Raw genomic sequence first — 22,004 nt, forward strand, 5'->3', positions numbered from 1 at the left:
TTGGGTATATAGTCAGGGCAAAGAACTAAATATTCGCTATATTAACTTAATAAACTAAATAAATTAGTTCAGCTATGTCTTAATTCAACTTAACACAAATTCTACCAGGTCCAGAAATTATTCTCAACTAATTTACCAGAATAGCAGCTAGCACCAACCACCACTAGAGGGAGCTCACTGTATACAGATTTCTACCAGCTACATAGATATGTATGCAGTTAGCTCCCCCTAGTGGTGGCAGCAAACAAAACAAAATATAAGGGCAGATTTACTTACCCGGTCCATTCGCGATCCAGCGGAGCGTTCTCTGCGCTGGATCCGGGTCCGGCCAAGATTTATTAAGGTAGTTCCTCCGCCGTCCACCAGGTGGCGCTGCTGCGTTGAAAAGCATCGGAACGCGCTGGAGTTCACCGAGCCGGGCTGAGTGAAGGTAAGTGCAAGCTCCGCGACAGATTATTTTTTTTTAAATACGGCGGGTTTTCGTTCGGCCACGCCCCCCGATTTCCGTCGCGTGCATGCCAGCGCCGATGCGCCACAATCCGATCGCATGCGCCAAAATCCTGGGGCAATTCAGGGGAAATCGGCGCAAATTGGAAATATCCGGGTAACACGTCGGGAAAACGCGAATCGGGCCCTTAGTAAATGACCCCCATATTGTTTTATAAGGCCGGCACCCCCTATAGATGCTTTAGTAATTTTAGTCGTGTGTTCAGAATTTTGGAAGTATAAATAGTGGTATATACAGAAATGTTGTGGGACAGATACAAAAGGTTTGGTCAGACCCAGGTTTAGGGGTGTTAGGGATGCCTCGTTATCATATAATGAGATCAATACTATGAACATTATAGTTGGAGGCCTGGTACATATGTCATATTGGGGACCAGCAATTTCAGTGTTCTCTGGGGGCCAGGGGGGGGGGATTCATGAATTTTGTGCTTAGATATCATGAAAATGTATTGTACTGTGTTAATAAGTTAGAACACAAAATGTATTCAGCATATCCATCATTAGAATAAGATCCAGCCTTAGGAGCAGTAGTAGCCAGCTTGCTGACGGTTTCCAGGTGGTTTATTTGGGTGTTAATCATGGATCTCTCAGGGAGCCTCACACTGTCACTGTCTTTTGAGAAAGAAATGTAAGACTAGGCTCATGTTTTATAAATCTGAAAAGTCAAATTTTTGGGGGTTTAAATGTTTTTGCTTCCCCTATTCTGATCCTATTGTGGCATCTACATAGATAGATAGATAGATAGATGATAGATATGAGATAGATAGATAGATAGATAGATAGATAGATAGATAGATAGATAGATAGATGATAGATATGAGATAGATAGATAGATGGATAGATAGATAGGAGATAGATATCTTTCTATCTCATATCTATCTATCTCATATCTATCCATCTATCTATCTCATATCTATCTATCTCATATCTATCTCCTATCTCATATCTATCTATCTCATATCTATCTCCTATCTCATATCTATATATCTCATATGAGATAGATAGATAGATAGATAGATAGATAGATAGATGATAGATCGATATGAGATAGATGAGAGATAGATATGAGATAGATAGAAGATAGATAGATAGAAGATAGATAGATATGAGATAGATAGATAGATAGATAGATAGATCTGAGATAGATGGCTAGATAGGAGATAAATAGATATGAGATAGATGGATGGATAAATAGATAGATAGATAAATAAAGTAAAAAGCGGGCAGCACTCCATGGTTCAAAATTTCAAAATAAAAGGTGAACTTTATTGAACAAGTGGCGACGTTTCGGTGTGTAACACCTTCATCAAGATAGATATAGGATAAAAAGATTGATACAGAAGAGATAGATATGACAGATAGAAGATGAATAGACATCTAGGAGATTTATTTATTTGTTTGAGAGCAGAACTGCTCTAGTTGCCCATGGCAACCAATCAGAGCTCAGCTTCCAGTTTCCCACAGCTGTTTATAATATGAAAGCTAGTCTGTGATTGGTTTCCATGGGCAACTATAACAATTTCACCTCAGACACTTCTGATAAATCTCCTATATGCAGGGGGAGATTTATCATGTGCTCCACTGTATGATGTCACCCCTGATAAATCCGGCTATGCTAAAGGGGGAAGTTCTACGCCAGGTCCAACCTGATGTAGAATTGTTCCATAACCTACACCTGATCAGACACAGGCTATAGCTTGTGCGCAGGCCTGGGGCAGGAATTTACGACTTCCTTTAAGCCTATGTGCCCAGGAAATGTGCCCATTTCAGAGCGTGTACACTAGATATAGGCATATAATCATCTGGTGAAAAATTTGACCCATAGACAGATAGATGGACATCAAACGAATAGATAGACAGAAGCATAGATAGATGGAAGATGAATACGTAGATTATACACATATAGATAGATAGATAGATAGATAGATAGATAGATATGAGATAGATAGATAGAAGATAGATAGGAGATAGATAGATAGATAGATAGATAGATATGAGAGAGATAGATAGATAGATATGAGAGATAGATAGATAGATAGATAGATAGATAGATAGATAGATATGGGATAGATAGATAGATATGCGATAGATAGATAGATAGATAGAGAGATAGATAGATAGATAGATAGATAGATATGAGAGATAGATAGAGAGATAGATAGATATGAGAGATAGATAGATAGATAGATAGATAGATATGAGAGATAGATAGATAGATATGAGATAGATAGATAGATAGATAGATAGATAGATAGATATGAGAGATAGATAGATAGATAGATAGATATGAGATAGATAGAAAGATACATAGACATAAAACAGACATATACAGAAGCATAGATAGATGGAAGATGAATGCGTAGATTATACACATATAGATATGAGATGGACAGCTAAAAATAAAACGGATATATATGGTACATAGATAAATAGATATGAGATAGATAATAGATAGATAGTTGGATTGATAGTCTGATACAAGATAGATATCAGAAAGATAGATACATTTGACAAAGAGGTGACTAGATAGATGATAGATACAGTAGATAATAGATAGATTATTCACAATTAGTCAGATAAATTACTCGTTTTGGTTATTTAGAAAAAATGAATGAATATTAATCACTGCAATTATATCCGGTTTCACTCTTGAAAAATTTGTTCATAGAAAGGTCATTGAAGATGATCAATAACTTGATACAAAAATGGCGGTAAATCTGAACGACATGCCCAAGTAATTACACAAAATGGGCGATCAATTATCCATCAGATCTACAAATCTACTGAAATTATTGATTTTTTTAAAACTTGATGCAATTTTTATATTTGAAATAGCACCCTATGATTATCTATAGAGCATCTGTAGCTTCTGATTGTAAGTTTCACAGACCCATTGGCTTTAAGGACCCAAAACGGGCACAGAACGCGGTCAGTACTCGCCTTTTGATAAAGGGGAGGGGGTTAAGGCCTTAGCGGAAACAGTTTTATTTTTATAAGAGTTAAAATATCAATACAAGTAAAACCGGGATAAGACGGAGAAACATGATTTATTTATTTGGGTAAAGGGGGTTGTATTCAAAACTGCCTCTTTAAGTGCCTTAAAGGGGAATATTAGAATGATGGATATTTCCATTATATTATGTATAGACTGTGCTGCTGTATAGAAGTAGAGGACAAAGTCAGCTCTGCTACATCTCTACGTGTGACATGTACATGGCGGTATAGTGTTGGAGTAATTACATATGGGGGCAGTGTATACAGAGCACAGACAGGGAAGGAGATGTCGGAGAATGTGACCCTACACCATCCAGCCCTGATTCACCGGAACAAATGTTATATCAGCGCCGCGGCCGAGTGACCTCTAGTGTTAATAGAGACAGAGATTTCATTTAACATCACAGTCATGAGATCTGAGGAGACTGGGGACATCCTAGGTCACTACTTACTGTAGATAATAGTCATGTAATACTGTCTATTCCCATGGTAGAGCAGAATAATAGATAGATAGATAGATAGATAGATAGATAGATAGATAGATTAGATAGATAAAAAATAGATACATAAATAGATATGAAATAGATAGACATGAGATAGGTAGAAATTAAATTGGTATATGATAGATATGAAATATAGAGATGATAGATGGATGGATAGATATTAAATAGATGATAGTTACAAAAGGTAATAGATAGCACAATGTGACATTCTCTGTTGTTTATTAAGCCACGCCCATTTGTTTGCGCCTAATTTCTTCTGCCACCAGATTTAACATTGATTTGCGCCAAATGGGCAAAATAATTGAGCAAGAACACTCCAGTCCTTACCATAGGAAAAGCAATGGTATGAGTTGCGCAAAAAAATTGCGGCTTTTCAAAAAACTTGCACCTGTAAGTCTCAAAAAAAAATCTGCATTTGAGGGGCAAAATTGCAAAGACAATTGAGGGGCAAAATAGACTCACAAAAGGTGCAAAATGAGCTCAGGGAAGGGGGAAATAAGATAAATGACCCCCTGATTGCAGAACCAGGAGTAGTAAGTCCTTCATATATAAAGGTCAAAAAAATGGCGGCACACTAAAAATGAAGTGAAAAAAAAAATGGCTACTGTATTCCCCAAATGTTCTTAGCACTTTTGGAATAAAGTAATCCATTTTTATTTTTTTACTTGATTTTTAGCGTGATTCCATTTTTTAATATTAGATAGAAAGAGATAGAGAGATAAATGGATATATATATATATATATATATATATATATATATATATATATACACGAGATAGAAAGTTAGAGGATACATAGATAGATATATGAAAGATAGATAAATATTAGATAGATTACAGAAGTTTTAATGATATTTCCATGGGAATACAATCCATTCTGCTAGGTCTGCGGCCAGGAGGAGGTTAATGGATCCTCCCTTACCTGAGTAGGAATCTTCTTTGGAGGATAAGTTCCCGTTGTCTTCTTTGCTTTTCTGTGTCTACAAGAAAGAAACATAACATATAGAAAGATATGGAGGATACACAAGGTACAGGATATATGGGGGTATCACACATGGCAGGTTCTTGGGGTGAACTCATTATAATTATATTTGGAAATACAGGGTTGGAGGGGGGGGGCTATATAACATATGGGCCAGGGACCACCCCCCGCATCTCCTATACTCGGGGGTCTATTTGCATGTAGAACACTTGCTCTCGGTGGCTTTGTGTTAAGGAGCTCCGCATATTGAAGCTTTCCTTTCTGTAGGGCATCTAGTTATCAATCTTATTATGCAGACGTCGCCCGCTCACCCTAAAGCTGCATTTAAATAATAATAATTAGCTGTGAAGCCGGGGGGGATATTTACATCTTTGTAGCAAGGTTCCTCCAGTGATGTATGACGGGGGCTGGAGTCTTTTGGGGTGGAAGAAGGATGTTCTGCGTTTTCCATTTTCTCGGCCTGGGTTTCGCTCCTGGAGCTGGAGAAGGGGGAACGTTCTTTGCAGGTTTTCTCGTTGCTTTCCACCAGTCCTCTACTCTGCAAAAACTGACTGCTGAGACTTTCCTCCTCTTCTTCTTCTCCTGTAGGTTTGTTGGTCTCCACATCTACGTCCTGCTCTTCGTCCGAATCCGAGCTGTCGCTTTGGTAACTGCAGCTAGTGCCGGGAGAGACGTGCCTATCACTTTGGAAGTCCTCAAGGTTGCCATGCAACTTGGCAATGCTCTCAGCGTCCTTGACTACCGGTCGGAAGGCAGAATGGTAGCTCGGTTTCCGAATTGGGAAGGAAGGTACATCCAAGACGTTGGTCCTGGTCTCTGAAGAGGGCCTGATGTCACTGGACACGGGTGAACTGGAACAATCGGTCTCGAACATGTTGTCTCCGGTGTTGCTGAGGTTACTGGCATCGCTCTGGTCCGCCAGCTCTAGGAAGGCCTGTCTTAGAGTTGGGTTGTCTGTAATGGAAGTCAAAGTGCTGGGTTGAGGCTGGAGATATGTTGGAACTGGAAGTCCACCAGGGGTTCTTGGGGGCCAAAACATACAAAAAGGGGGATAAAACGCATCCTTTCTACCGGGCCAGAACAGTCCTGACAATGCACTAGTCTTCTGCCCATTGACTGCATCAGCGTCATCTTTTTTCTGACACAAACCAAAGGCTGGGAAGGTGTAAGGACTTGGAAACAAGGTGCTGGCAGGGAATTTTTGCAACATGCCAAATCCTTTGCTAGGGACAGGGATGACAGGGTAACTTCTTTGGGTCTTGTTGGTGATATTGGTAGGCTCTATCTCTTCTTCTTCTTCGAACCTTGGCCTCTTCTGGTTGAGGTCTTGGCCAATCATATGGGGTAAGATCCCATTGGATGCTTTTACAGTGCCCAGACTTTGGCAGTGTGCATGACTTAAAGCCCTCTTTCGGCTGCCACCATTGAACATTGCTTTGACGTCCTCCCAGGCAAACACCATTTCATCTGGAGGTGTCTTTTCTGAAAGCTTTAGGTGTCTTCTCCATGAATTGAAGTTGGCAGCATCGGGCTGAGTGTATTTTGCTTCTGGGGTTCTGTGCGAGTGGAAAATGAACTTATTTGGGGAGAAGTACATGTTGCAGTAGGTGCACTTTATACACTTAGCTCTGGAGCTGTTATACCTAGCCGGGATGAAGTTCCCCCTGCACCCCCATGCACATTCATGAGTAACGTCAAATGCAAAGTTATCTGGAAGCTTTGGTGGCCTGTTCTCTCCTAGGAAGGACTTGCACAGTCTCTCAGCCTCCCTCTTAGTGATCATTCCACATCTCCTTGAAGATATGGGCATTGCTCCAGCCCTTCTCAAGATCTCCAACTGGACTGGGGTACACTGGACACAGGTGATGCCAAGGGCTACCCTCCGATTGTGGATCTCGTTGTAGCTATAGTTTTTAAGGAGTGTATTAGAAATCTGGGCAAGGCACAACCGCTCCTGCCCATCTATGACCAGTGACACAATGGGGATGCCGTACAATATGACTTGGCTGACTTGGTTTGGTTTCATGTTGGAGTGACTGACTCTTGACTGGAGGGAGTCTTGTTGGTAGGAGTTTGGTGGAGAAGACAGGAGGAGGTCGTTTGCAACTGTTAGCGGGCTGGTGGCCATTGCTTCAAATCCCAGATGAAGTAAAATTCCTTGGTTTGGTAAATACCTAAAATTAGAAGAAATATATATTTTTAGAACTTTCTGGACTAAAGATCATAAAACTTTCCGAAAAATTGTTACATCCTAAAGACAAATAAACAGAATGAAAAAGTAAATTTCTAATTTTGGATATTTTTTTAATTTTTTTGGAATACTATCTATCTATTATCTTTATTCTAGCGATTTATTTATCTAAAAATGCAAAAGCACAATATTATAACAACATTTTTGATATCTATTATCTATCTTTATAGCTTCTATCTATTAACAATTATAATCTATCCATCCTTACTATTCATTATTAAATTTATCTTTATAGTTATCTATCTGTTATCTATTTATAAACTATCCATCCTTACTATTGATTATTAAATTTATATTTCTATCTTTATACAGTAGATATCTATCTATTATCTATTTATTAACTATTCATCCTTACTATTGATTATAATTCATCTATATATCTATCATTAAAAAAATTCCCAGCACAGAAATACCAACATTCCGCATTGTATGATATTGTTACATTTTAACCATAATTTGCATATGTAAACAATAGGTGATGCAGTTTTTGCTACAGGGTGTTCTATGTACAAAGCAAAGGTTCCTGGTAATGTAACTATTAATTAAAATGCAATTAAACTCCTTACTGTGACGGATAACCCAGAACCATTCTCATTAGATTAGGATGAGGCTAAGAAATAAAACGAGGATATGTTTAGGTCCTGGGATTACAAACGATATGTATTCAAACATAATCCACCTTCTAATCTATATTTTTTACTTTCCTTTTGCTAAATCTGAATATAAGATGTTTTATATTTGCAAGAATAAATCAAATTAAATTAAATGAAAATACAAAATAAATGAAAATATAATGAAATCCCAATTTTTTTTTTATTTAAATCATTCCATATAAAGGTATGAACTAAGTAAATAATAAATAATAATGAATTTAAAAATAAATGAAATATTGAAACCAATAATACAGTAGCTATCAATGACAATGAAAAGAATAAATTTGTATCACTCAATATTATTTATTAGGATCAAATACAAATAAAATAAAATATTAGAAAATAAACAATAGATATGAATAGAGAAAAATAACATTTTTACTATCATGTAAAATATAATAATTTAAATATAAAAAGTTATACTAAAATGTAAACTTAAATATGAAGGATTTAGAACATGTCCAGCTTATAACACAAAAATTCATTTTGATATTAGGTTATAATTTACAACATTATTTTATACTATGCATATTTATTTTAAAAAATATTATTGTTAGTAAAAATAACAAATATTATTAGCTATTTCTATCATTTAATTCCTAAATTAAATATTATTACTGTCCTTAAATGGTAGAAATTCAGAATTTTTATTACTACATATATTTTCTTTCATTTTTAAAATATATTTCTACTTCCATGTAACTTTTCCACATAGAAGATGTTACATTTTCATTTCCTTTGGGCTTTCAGAATAAATGCTATCATTATGTTCCACAATATAATCCCCTGCTAATTTATTTCTAACCCCGAAATTCATCTAACACTATGAATGACTGAATGATCAACATTCACTGCCCCCAATTTATAAAATCATCTGTCTCCTTCCATTCACAAGCATCGATAACCAGACTGATAGAGAAGGATAGTGAGGGGATAATGCAGGTCTCATGTCATGGGCTATGATTTACCATGGAAATGTGTGTAATAAAAAGCATAAAAACAGCTTAAATATAAAGTATTCAGTTTCACGGTGTATGTGGAAGTATTGTCAACAGATAGATGTCAACATTTATATAGGCATATAATTTATATTTTTATATTGATGTAGATATACAGATATGAGATAGATAGATAGATAGATAGATAGATATGACACAGATAGATAAGATGTACATACATGATAGATATAAGAGAACTAAATAGATAGATAATAGATATAAAGAAGATATAGATACATAGATAATAGAATATAGACGTGATACAGATATATAAGCGATACATAGATGATAGATATAAGATTTTAAGTGCAAATGATATTTAAATATAGGAGTACTATGTATATAAAGGTACTATATATACTGTATATATAGATTCTCTCATTCTATAGAATACTATGATGTATCAACAAACAAATATATATATATATATATATATATATATATATATATATATATACATCAAATGCAACATCAGCCTCCAAATCATCTAATAGTGTATACCATATATATCTATGTATTGTAATTTTAACCACAAGCCTACAAACATATATTTGTGTTTCATCACAAAATGATGGATATGACTTTACCTACACAATTTTCTAATGAAAGCTACACACAACTAATGCAAGCATGTCCCATTCACCACTGTTCATCTCTGTCTATCTCTTATCTATCTGCATGATGTATATATATATCTATATATCTATCTCGGATCTATCCATCTCATACAGATCACAACTACATGAACAGGGCAGAGCTAAACTTTCCCACCACATTCCCCCTAGACACATATCACACACAGCAGGACAACCTACAGTCATCCCAGTGCATAGGATTACAGAGAAGTATCTACCTGCAGAGCAGAAGCCTCACAGGGCACACCTGGGCATGGTGTGGGCACAGTCCTCAGGCTGCAGGTGACATATATCCAGGCTCCTCTCTATGACTGATCTCCTTCCTCTGTGATCCAGCTTCAGGAGTCTATGGAGAAGCTCCATCCTCTGAGCCTATCTTCTTACTAGAGCTCCACGTGACGTCACCAGCCCTCTGATTAACCCCTTCAGGCCTGGGACTTCCCTCACAGATCCATGACATCCTGTGATCTGTCTTCACCTCACATGTCCATCCATATGGAGACAGAGATCTGATAATCCTGGAGGTGCAGGAAAAGATGATCTGCCACATAATAATGGCCCTGGCTGCTCACTCTATGACATGGAAGGTTCTAGTTCACATGTTTGGATGTTTTATATATAAAAACACAGTCCTCTAATTTTGCCAGACTTTTCTGTTGATGAATGGATGGATTGGTGAGAAGCAGAAAGATGGTAACATAATTATAGATAAATAAGGAATGAAATATATATATGAGATTCTGTATAAAATAGTTAATATTATGTATCCCTCCATATCATATCTATTTGTCCATCTATTTCATATCTATCAATTCTTTATATTTCAGTAGATAGATATTTACCATATATCTATTAAATCCAACCATCGCTCATATAATAAGTATCTATGATAACTGTATCTATATTCTCCCTCTTCCTTCCTTCTTTCGCTAATCTATCTATCTGTATCTTAAAATATAAACATGTTATATAATGACAGATATATTGGCAGAAAGATGCTGTAGATAGATACATACATAGATAATATCTAGATAGAAGCAAGATAGAGGGACAGATCTATAGATAGATGATAGATAGATATGAGATAGATAGATAGATAGATAGATAGATAGATAGATAGGAGATAGGGGATAGATAGATAGATATGAGATAGATATGAGATAGATAGATAGATATGAGATAGATATGAGATAGATAGGAGATAGATAGATAGATAAATAGATAGGAGATAGATAGGGGATAGATAGATAGATAGATAGATAGATAGATAGATAGATAGGGGATAGATAGACAGATAGATAGATAGATAGATAGATAGATAGATAGATAGGAGATAGATAGGGGATAGATAGATAGATAGATAGATAGATAGATAGATAGATAGATAGATAGATAGATAGGAGATAGATAGGGGATAGATAGGAGATAGATAGATAGATAGATAGATAGATAGATATGAGATAGATAGATAGATAGATAGATAGATAGATAGATAGATAGATAGATAGATAGATAGATAGGAGATAGATAGGGGATAGATAGGAGATAGATAGATAGATAGATAGATAGATAGATAGACAGATAGATAGATAGATCGATAGATAGGAGATAAATAGATATGAGATAGATCGATAGATAGATAAATAAATAGATATGAGATAGATAGATAGATAGATAGATAGATAGATAGATAGATATGGGATAGATGGATATGAGATAGATAATTAGGAGATAGATATGAGATCGATAAATCATTATATAGTGACAAGCGTCCCTCATTATCTTTTTCCATAAAACTCTCCGATAATTCCCTATGATTTAATTGTCGCAGTTTATTAGAAGCAAAACATCAGATCTGATCCTGTGTCTCCCATACTATACAATGACACAAGAGAATCATGTGACAACGACACACAAGGAAGGACATATGCGACAGATTTAGCACCGAAGCCGCACATAATTACTGTTAATTAAGAACACAAAATTTGCATGCGAATGTGACCTTTTAGCATTTTTACACAATTTGTAATTTTTCTAAAAAGTTTATTGGAGAGATGTTCGATTGTCATAGCATCTGCGACTCTTTGGAAGTGATATTTAACGGATGGCAAACGCCTTTTGCGGAGTTTTGTGTGGGACATTTCTTGATGGATTTTTAACTATCCGTTACTTTCCGATTAGGCAGGGGTCCGTTAGCCATGCGTTTTTTGGACGGCAAAATCACGGAGGCTGCAGTACTTTTCCTCCGTTTGTAAAAAACCGCATGAATAACGCATCCTTGCCAAACTGACTATAACGGATGACGGAAAATTTACATTGATATCAATGGGATTTTTAAGTGAAATGTTAAACCTCCGTTTTAACCCTTATGCTTTACATTTTTTAACGGAGAGAAGGAAGGGTAGTGTGACATTCTTCACTTTTGGAGTGTATGTTGGAAGTGTAGCAGGCGGTAATTGACTTACTTCTTCTTTCTATATCCATCCGTCTTTATTTGAAAGATAGAACATAAAGGGTCAATCCTGACCACAAGATGCATCAAAGACCCAGGGGTGTAAGTATGGGGCTAGTATGTGTCCAATAGAGAAAGAACTCACTGTGTTTATGCCAATTGTTTAGGTTATGTTTATTCTAACAATTCTTGTCTATTATTCACAATATTTGAGATCAGAAAATGTACATTAAATTATGAATAAATAGTAATAATATGGTGATAGGTATAAAACATGAAGTCCTGAGTAATATCAACTCTCTCTTCCCTTAACCGCAAGGTCTTAATTATTGCTCGTGTCGGAAATGGGTAATTAATAAAAATAATTAGGCTCCAAAAACAATAATTTCTCCATTCTAGAGACATTACAGAGATGTCTGATTTTAGAGGGGAGGTGCTGGATGTGCTCACTAGAATTGACCACAAATTAGAATAGTACAGAATTATTATCACACCACTACTACTAATCACTATAATGAATCAAATGTTTTTAATTTATTTTATTCAATAGTAAAACGTTTTTGAATAAAATGTTATTTTTCTGCTAAAATGTTTGATGATTATTTTGCTAATGTTGTGAGTATTGTTTTTGTTATAGTTATACATTTTGCTCATTTTACTTTATTTTATGAATATTACACCAGTAATAAATATTCATCTGTTCAAGGTAAAATTATATAATACCAGCGATGTAATTTAGAATTTACTTATTGGATATCAGATTAATAGAAAATATATCTTCACATCATCTATGTACCTATCCATTTATCTATGTATCTCAAATCTATCTATTTTATATATATATATATATATATATATATATATATATATATATATATATGAGAGAGAGTATATATATATATATATATATATATATGAGAGAGAGTATATATATATATATATATATATATATATATAAAATAGATATATATGAGAGAGAGTATATATATGAGAGAGAGTATATATATATATAAATAATTATTATTATTATTATTATTAATTTATTTATTTTTACTTACCTGGTCTATTAAATTTCAGTAAAACTTCAGTAAACTGGGGAGTTTTTGACCCCTCAGCGGGTTAAGTGATCAAGTGCCCCCCAATTACCCTGATGATGGTTGTTATTGCTTCCCTGTGCTTTTAATTATGTTCAGACTGTGGCAGAAATGTTTTATTTCTCTACAATACAGGAGATTTGCAATGGAAATGGTCCCATCTGGAGAAGTCTAGGGCTCATTTGGCCACAGCACTCCAGGCTTTGTCTGTCATTCTGAATAACCTCTGGTCAGGTCTAACAATAGCAAAGCCTGAGAGCTGCACACAAGGCACCCTGGGTCCTGCAGTCACCCCCAAATTGTTATTCCTCGGGGTTAAAGAGATAGGGTTTAATTATGCAGACTGAGCCGTGTGAAGAGATAGATATAGAGATAGACAGATAGATAAATTGATAGATATGAGATAGATAGAAGATAGATAGATAGGAGATATATAGATAGATAGATAGATATGAGATAGATAGATAGATATATAGATATGAGATAGATAGAAGATAGATAGATAGATAGGAGATAGATAGATAGATAGATAGATAGATAGAGGATAGATAGATATAGAGATAGATAGATAGATAAATAGATAGATATGAGATAGATAGAAGATAGATAGATAGGAGATAGATAGATAGATAGATAGATAGAGGATAGATAGATATAGAGATAGACAGATAGATAAATAGATAGATAGGAGATAGATAGATAGATAGATAGAGGATAGATAGATATAGAGATAGACAGATAGATAAATAGATAGATATGAGATAGATAGAAGATGATCATAGAAATAAAGAGTATAGCTAGATCATAGCTACATAAGAGATAAATAGATACATTATGTGTGTGTATATATATGCATGGATATACATAAGGATATAGATAATGAATATAATAATATAAGATAATGTTGATAGATTGTGGATAAATACATATGTAGATAATAGATGATTGATAATGTATATATATATTACAAATACTGTAGAGAGATTGATAAAGAACACTACTACTCCTACCTACTACTACTACTAAGAGGCGAGTCCATATTGAAGTGTTTTTTTTTCAGTAATAACTGTGGTTAAAGAGATATCTTTAAATATACAGACTGAACCATGTGCAAAGATAGATATGAAATAGATTATGGATACATTAGAGAGAAATCAATACATAAATACTGCATATGCATGCAGTCCCCTACTTAAGGACACCCGACTTACAGACGACCCCTAGTTACAGACGGACCTCTCTACCCACTGTGACATCTGGTGAAGCTCTCTGGATGTTACTATAGTCCCAGACTGCAATGATCAGCTGTAAGGTGTCTGTAATGAAGTTTTATTGATAATCCTTGGTCCCATTTCAGAATTTTTTTTTTTGAAAATTCAGTTGTCACTTGGACAAAAAAATGTCTGGAGCTACAATCATAAAATATACAGTTCCGACTTACATACAAATTCAACTTAAGTACAAACCCATGAAACCTATCTTGTATGTAACCCGGGGACTGCCTGTATATGAATATGAAGGATACAGAGATGAATAGATATTGTTCATAGATTGTGGATAAATAGATATGTAGATATTGTAGGTAGTAAGTGTAATTGCAGTAGAGTAGATGATAGATAATGGATACATAGAATAACAAATACTGTAGACAGATGAAGAGCACTACCACTACTACTACTACTCTTACTGCTACTACTACTCCTACTCTTACTACTCCTACTACTCCTACTCTTACTACTCCTACTACTACTTAGAAGAAGCCATATTGAAGTGTTTTGCAGTAATATTTGTGGTCAAAGAGATATTTTAATTGTACAGACTGATGCATACCTAGAAGGTTAGATACTATTCCATTTAAATTTTTTTTTGGGCACTAGATTCCAGGTGGTTAAACAGATATGTTTTAATGATACAGACCTATAGATAGATCGATGGGTAGATAGATATTGCATATCAGTAGATAATGGATAGCTATATATATATATATATATATATATGGACAGATGATGGGAAGATAGATACATAGATAGATACAATAACAATGACTGAGCAGCAGAATTCCATATTGAGGTGTTTTGCAGGAATTTCACTGGATACAAGGAGAGGAATGGATGTTCTGATGTAAAGTTGGAGTGTGATACAGATGTGGGGCTGACTCCTGGCTCCTCTGCTGCTCCTGAACAAATCACTAAGTAACTATTACAACTGGATAGAAGGAAATAAGAGTGAGATTCTCTTTCCAAAAGCAGTTCCAGGGCTGCTGTTATAAAGCTGCATCCATCATTACTGATGACCACCCACTGGGATATTATTGCTTTGCGAGAGAGTATTACAATCAAGAGATTTCTTTACTTACTGTTCACAATCACTTAAAGCTGCTGCTAATGACTGCTCTGAAATCACAGCAGAGCTTCCTGGGGTCCTGGGGAGGAGTACTTACACATCCCACATCCCTTCTCTATGGCCTGGACACTGGAGACTATGGGCACCATGTGGGGGCACTGCAGACACAGTGAGGGGGCACTGCAGACACAGTGAGGGGGCACTGCAGACACAGTGAGGGGGCAGTACAGACACAGTGAGGGGGCACTACAGACACCATCAGGGGGCACTATAGACACCATCAGCGTGCACTGCAGACACCGAGAGGGAGCACTACATACACAGTGAGGGGGCACTGCAGACACCAAGAGGGGGCACTGCAGACACAGTGAGGGGGCACTGCAGACACAGTGAGGGGGCAGTACAGACACCATCAGGGGGCACTACAGACACCATCAGCGTGCACTGCAGACACCAAGAGGGGGCACTACAGACACAGTGAGGGGGCACTGCATACACTGTGAGGGGGCTTTGGAGACACTGTGAAGGTGCACTGCAGAAACCAAGAGCGGGCACTACAGGCACTGTGAGGGGGCACTGCAGAAACCGTAAAGGGGCACTGCAGACTCTGTGAGGGAGCACCAAAGACACTAAAAGGGGGTAAATGAAGACAATATGAAGGGGGTACTGCCCCCATTAAGAGAGGGCACTACAGTCACTATGAAGGGGACACTGGAGGCACTATGAGGGGGCACTACAGTCACTATGAGGGTGCACTACAGTCACTATGAGGGTGCACTACAGTCACTATGAGGGTGCACTACAGTCACTATGAGGGTGCACTACAGTCACTATGAGGGGGCACTACAGTCAATATGAGGGTGCACTACAGTCACTATGAGGGGGCACTATGAAGGGGAAACTGGAGACACTATGAGGGGACGCTAAGAGGGGGCACTACAAGCACTATGTGGGGGCACTACAGGCTACATAAGGGAGGGCAATACAGACAATATGATAGGGGCACTACAAACAGTATGAGGGGACACTGCAGACACTGGGAAGGGGCACTTTGAAGGAACTTGAGGAAATAATTACTGATTTTGGTTCTGTCTATTATATCTATCTATCATCTATTTATTTATATATCTACATATTTATTTAATATTTTTTTCTCAACTCTAAGATGTTTTTCTGTTTCATCTCATTTTATTTTCTCTTTTGGAAAATGTATTATCTATCTTTTTATCTATCTATCTATCTATCTATCTATCTATCTATCTATCTATCTATCTCATATCTATCTATCTCCTATCTATCTATCTCATATCTATCTATCTATCTCCTATCTATCTATCTATCTATCTATCTATCTATCTATCTATCTCCTATCTATCTATCTATCTCCTATCTATCTATCTATCTATCTATCTATCTATCTATCTATCTTGTATCTGTCTGTCTGTCATTTACATGTCTTATGCATCAAAATTTTGTCTTTCTTTCCTTTTTTTCCTTTCAATATTTAAATTCATGGATACATTTGTTGTTTAGTCAATATTCATCCTAACAATAATATATAAGATAATTATATTTCGAAAATAATATAGTATTCATATATAGGATAGTTTATTTGATACAATATCCATGTAGCACAGTATAACTGCATATTCCTAGTCTGTAGTATAATCTGTAGTATATAGTATACAGGGTTGGTATACAGTGCTATTGCTGAACGATCTTGTATTATTACATTCTGTATTATTTTTTACATACCATTATCATGTATCACCAATACACTTCTATTTTCTGTAATATGGTATTAGCACAGTATGTATAGTTTATTATATTATATTGTATTGCTGCAGCATTCGTTTTATTTTTTGCACTGTAATTTAGACATTACTATATATATTATGTTATTTTGTTATAATAAAATATCACAAGTTACTTTAGTAATAATATCTAATGCTGACAATCCTGACGATCTGCAGGCAACATATCAGCCATGTCCTTTGATTGGAATATAATACAGACACACATTCATTCATATCATTCATAATGAGTCAAACTGTAGAGGTTGCATTAGCTTAATGTATAAAACACACAATGGATTGTATAGAAAGGACATACAGTGTAGCCTACATAGTATCATCCCTACTAATAGAGGATTGCATAGGATGCATTAGCAAATTGCAAAAAATAAAAGATTGTATAGAATGAAGAAGATACATCGTATCAGTCACAATACATAAAATTCCACTCTGTAATTACCAGAAAACAGATTTGGATACAAGTCCTCAGAACTAAGTTCTATAAGTATTATACTTGAGGAAATGTCAATGTATAGACCAATTATGAGGTGATACATAGTAGATATATGAACTCAGAGCTGCAGAACTGAGGTCTGTGGTGCTGAAGGGACAGCGACTGACTAATAGAGGAAATGTATAAAAACCAGGACTAGAGATATCGTATAAAAAATTACAATAAAATCTTCTACATTCCATATAGAAATTTCTATAATAATATTACAATTTACTGCAATGTTATACTGTAAATCCATAAGCATCGCCAAGAAATATATCTATATAATATATCATAGCCAGATCTGATCGCTCTTCATGTATGACAAGACTCCTATCTACCCTCCAATTGATTGCCCCGATCACTCAGCGACCTGCAGCACCTGAGATGGTCGCTCTTCTGTCCAATGACACTCGAACAGAGTAATCAGAGATTAATTGACTTCATCAAATCGGCCTCAGCCTCAGCGATTAATCTTTTGGCAACCAAATTACACACAATTACCTCAATCTGCCTGGTCAGGGGGCGAGCTGTTTACAATCCACTCCTCAATTAAAACCTCACGATATATAATAGCAGGAATCAATCCTGGCAATTATAGGGGATGAAGCTGCGAAGAAGAACGAGCAGCACCATGTCACAGGGTACAGTACCTGGCATGCTATAAAGACCAGGTCTGAAGGTTATAATACCTGTGATAAGGGGGTGCACAGCACCAGGTCATCTATCTACAGTACCTGCGATAAGGGGGTGCACAGCACCAGGTCATCTATGTATAGTACCTGTGATCAGGGGGTGCAGAGCACCAGGTCATCTATGTACAGTACCTGTGATCAGGGGGTGCAGAGCACCAGGTCATCTATGTATAGTACCTGTGATCAGGGGGTACAGAGCACCAGGTCATCTATGGACAATATGTGCTCAGGGCGTGCAGAACACCAGTTCATCTATGTCCAGTACCTGTAATCAGGGGGTGCACACAGCACCAGGTTATATATGTACAGTACCTGTAATCAGGGGGTGCACACAGCACCAGGTCATCTATGTATAGTACCTGTGATCAGGGGGTGCAGAGCACCAGGTCATCTATGTCCAGTACCTGTGATCAGGGCGTGCAGAACACCAGGTCATCTATGTCCAGTACCTGTGATTAGGGGTTGCACACAGCACCAGATCATCTATGTCCAGCACCTGTGATCAGGGGGTACAGAGCACCAGATCATCTATGTACAGTACCTGTGATCAGGGGGTGCACAGCACCAGGTCACCTATGTCCAGTACCTGTGATCAGTAGGTGCACACAGCACCAGGTCATCTATGTCCAGTACCTGTGATCAGAGGGAGCACACAGCACCAGTTCATTTATGTATAATAACTGTGATCAGGGGGTGCACAGCACCAGGTCATCTATGTCCAGTACCTGTGTCAGTAGGAGCACACAGCACCAGGTCACCTATGTCCAGTACCTGTGATCAGTGGGTGCACACAGCACCAGGTCATCTATGTACAGTACCTGTGATCATACCAGATGGTAGGAAGTTGTAATCATTAGGTTATCAGTGTATAATACCTGTGATTAGGGGGCGCACAACACCAGGACATCAGTGTATAATACCTATGATATGGGGGTGGGGGCGATCCATGCATAGTAGTGTACATTGTGTTTTGGTCAGGGGGAGGAGGGATACAACCAGTCCCATGTAACACTATGCAATACCTGTGCAGTCAGCTCTACACTTGTGCACAATATATGCTATGGCCAGAGGTCTCTGCAGTCAGCCCTGGATCAGTAGTAGTACCAGTGCTGGGCTAGGGAGCTCTCCAATCAGCACTATATCAGTAGTAATAGCAGTACTATGGTAAGAGGTTTAGGGTCTATACACCCCATTATCTCTTATGTGCTCCTGTCAGAACCTCATTCCCAAGTCTAATACCTGTGATCAGGGGGTGCAGAGTACCAGGTCATTTATGTACAGCACCATGTCAGGGGGTGAAGAGCACCATGACATCTATGTACAGCACCTGTGATCAGAGGGTGCACAGAATAATGTTATCTATGTACAGTACCTGTGATCAGAGGGTGCACAGAATAATGTCATCTATGTACAGTACCTGTGATCAGGGGGTGCAGAGCACCAGGTCATCTATGCACAGTACCTGTCATAATAGGATGCACAGCACCAGGCCATCTATGTCCAGTACCTGTGATCAGAGGGTGCACAGCACCAGGTCATCTACTTACAGTACCTGTGATCAGGGGGTGTAGAGCACCAGGTCATCTACTTACAGTACCTGTGATAATAGGATGCACAGCACCAGGTCATCTTTGTACAGTACCTGTGATGAGAAGGTGCACAGCACTAGGTCATCTTTGTACAGTACCTGTGATTAGTGGGTGCACATCTATGTACAGTACCTGTGATTAGTGGGTGCACACAGCACAAGGTCATCTATGTACAGTACCTGTGATCAGGGGGTGCATAGCACCAGGTCATCTACGTACAGTACCTGTGCTGGTCGGAGCCTGCAGTGCTCTGTACGATGCACATTAGATCCTGGTCGTGCAGATCATCGGTCCCATTTGGTCGCAGCTTTTGTCTCTTCCCAGTGATGTGGAGCTGTAGTCACTTTCCTCTATAGAGATGTGTGAGCTGCTGCACGCCCGAGCAGTGCAATACATCCCCCTATCACTAGCAATGGGGGCAGCCACCAGCTTGTCACAGGGGGGCACTGCTACCCTCCCACTGCTGGGAGATGTCCTACAAGAGAGGAGACAAGTCCGGATACTTTCCCCTTTAATCTTCTCTGGAGAGCCTGAAATGCTAAGCTGCCTCCTTACAAGCAGAAGATCCAGGACTGCCTGCTTACTGCCTGCTGCCTGCCTACTGCCTGCCTACATATACTGTGGCATCGCCTCCTGGGCATATAGTTACACTCCACTGCAGCCTGCAAGCCATACAGTGCAGCAATGTATATATAAGTATATATACACACACCGACACTGAATATGTACACCTACATACATCAGATTGTACAATACAGTAAGACATTAATATAAAGAAAGTAGCTTTTTATTTTACAAATATCGACACATAACAGACACAAGCATATACCCATAGTAATACAATAATATAAAGGAACACGATTGAACAGCTGTATATCAAATATACTTAGTTACAGCAAATATATGCACATACACATATACACTGCATATAGACAGCCACACATACATATACACACACACACACATACATATATACACGCACACACACATACATATACACACAGATACATATACACACACCCACATACATATATACATAAATAAACTTAAGTAAATACAGATATACAATAAAATTAAGCCAACGCAATATAAGGAGTTGTGTACTATTTTAGCCACTTACCACCCTCATACATAAACACAGGGACACAAATATTGAATAGATCCACACACATACAGTAATGTATAGACACAATTCTGAAAAGAGTTGTGTAGCTTTGCGTTTACACACATTCATAGACACATACACAAAATATACAAACATACACACACAGATATCCATAGATACACAACATACATGACATACATGAATGGGTGTAAACACAAAGATATAAAACTCTTTTCAAAGTTGTGTATCTTTGTGTGTACACTCTCTCATAGATAACACATACATAAATAAATATACGTACGTACACGCATCATACATATAAACATATTGTAAGGTTGTGGTAATAAACTAATATAAATGACTTACACTATGTATACATACAGATATATATATATAGTGTAGTGAGTATGAGTGTAGTGAGTATACAAAGAATTTTAAATACAAGAATACTTACACTTGGACACCCACACAAACAAAACAGATACAACTTGTTTGTATGTTTAATATCCATATATATAAAGATTACTGTATTCTTTAATGTAACATAGTCATAGACAAAGAGTGTATATCTGCACAACATACACACATACACTTCATATACTGTATATATCTACATACACATATACTTCATGTATATACCTACATACACTTCATATATAAATATATATATATATATATATATATATATATATATATATATGTATATATGTACATAAACACATACACTTCATGTATACTTCATGTATACACTAACATACACATATACTTCATGTATATACCTACATCCACTTCATATATAAATATAGATATGTACATATACACACATACACTTCATGTATACACTTACATACACAGACACGCAGCTTGCACACTATATATATCTGTAGACTTATTTCACCCCTGTCCCTGTCACTTAGT

The 22,004-nt window shown here is 37.0% G+C and overlaps 1 protein-coding gene across 3 annotated transcripts in view; it reads right to left on the minus strand.

Moving 5' to 3' along the window:
* The window catches only part of SKOR2 (SKI family transcriptional corepressor 2), a 38,716-nt gene extending 18,179 nt beyond the window's left edge, over positions 1 to 20,537 (minus strand). For 2 of the 3 annotated variants that reach the window (XM_072133070.1, XM_072133063.1), the window contains exons 1-3: positions 20,206 to 20,537; positions 5,353 to 7,159; positions 4,926 to 4,983 (exon numbers count right to left, since the gene is read on the minus strand). In XM_072133070.1, coding sequence (XP_071989171.1) covers positions 4,926 to 4,983; positions 5,353 to 7,159; positions 20,206 to 20,246 — 1,906 coding nt within the window. In that variant the 5' untranslated portion in view covers positions 20,247 to 20,537. Of the gene's footprint in view, positions 1 to 4,925; positions 4,984 to 5,352; positions 7,160 to 9,740; positions 9,889 to 20,205 lie in introns of those variants that run through there. The other variant, XM_072133074.1, reaches the window with a different exon arrangement.
* Positions 20,538 to 22,004: the final 1,467 nt, after the last annotated feature.

Source organism: Engystomops pustulosus, chromosome 1 (assembly GCF_040894005.1).
Source record: "Engystomops pustulosus chromosome 1, aEngPut4.maternal, whole genome shotgun sequence".
Lineage (NCBI taxonomy): Eukaryota > Metazoa > Chordata > Amphibia > Anura > Leptodactylidae > Engystomops > Engystomops pustulosus.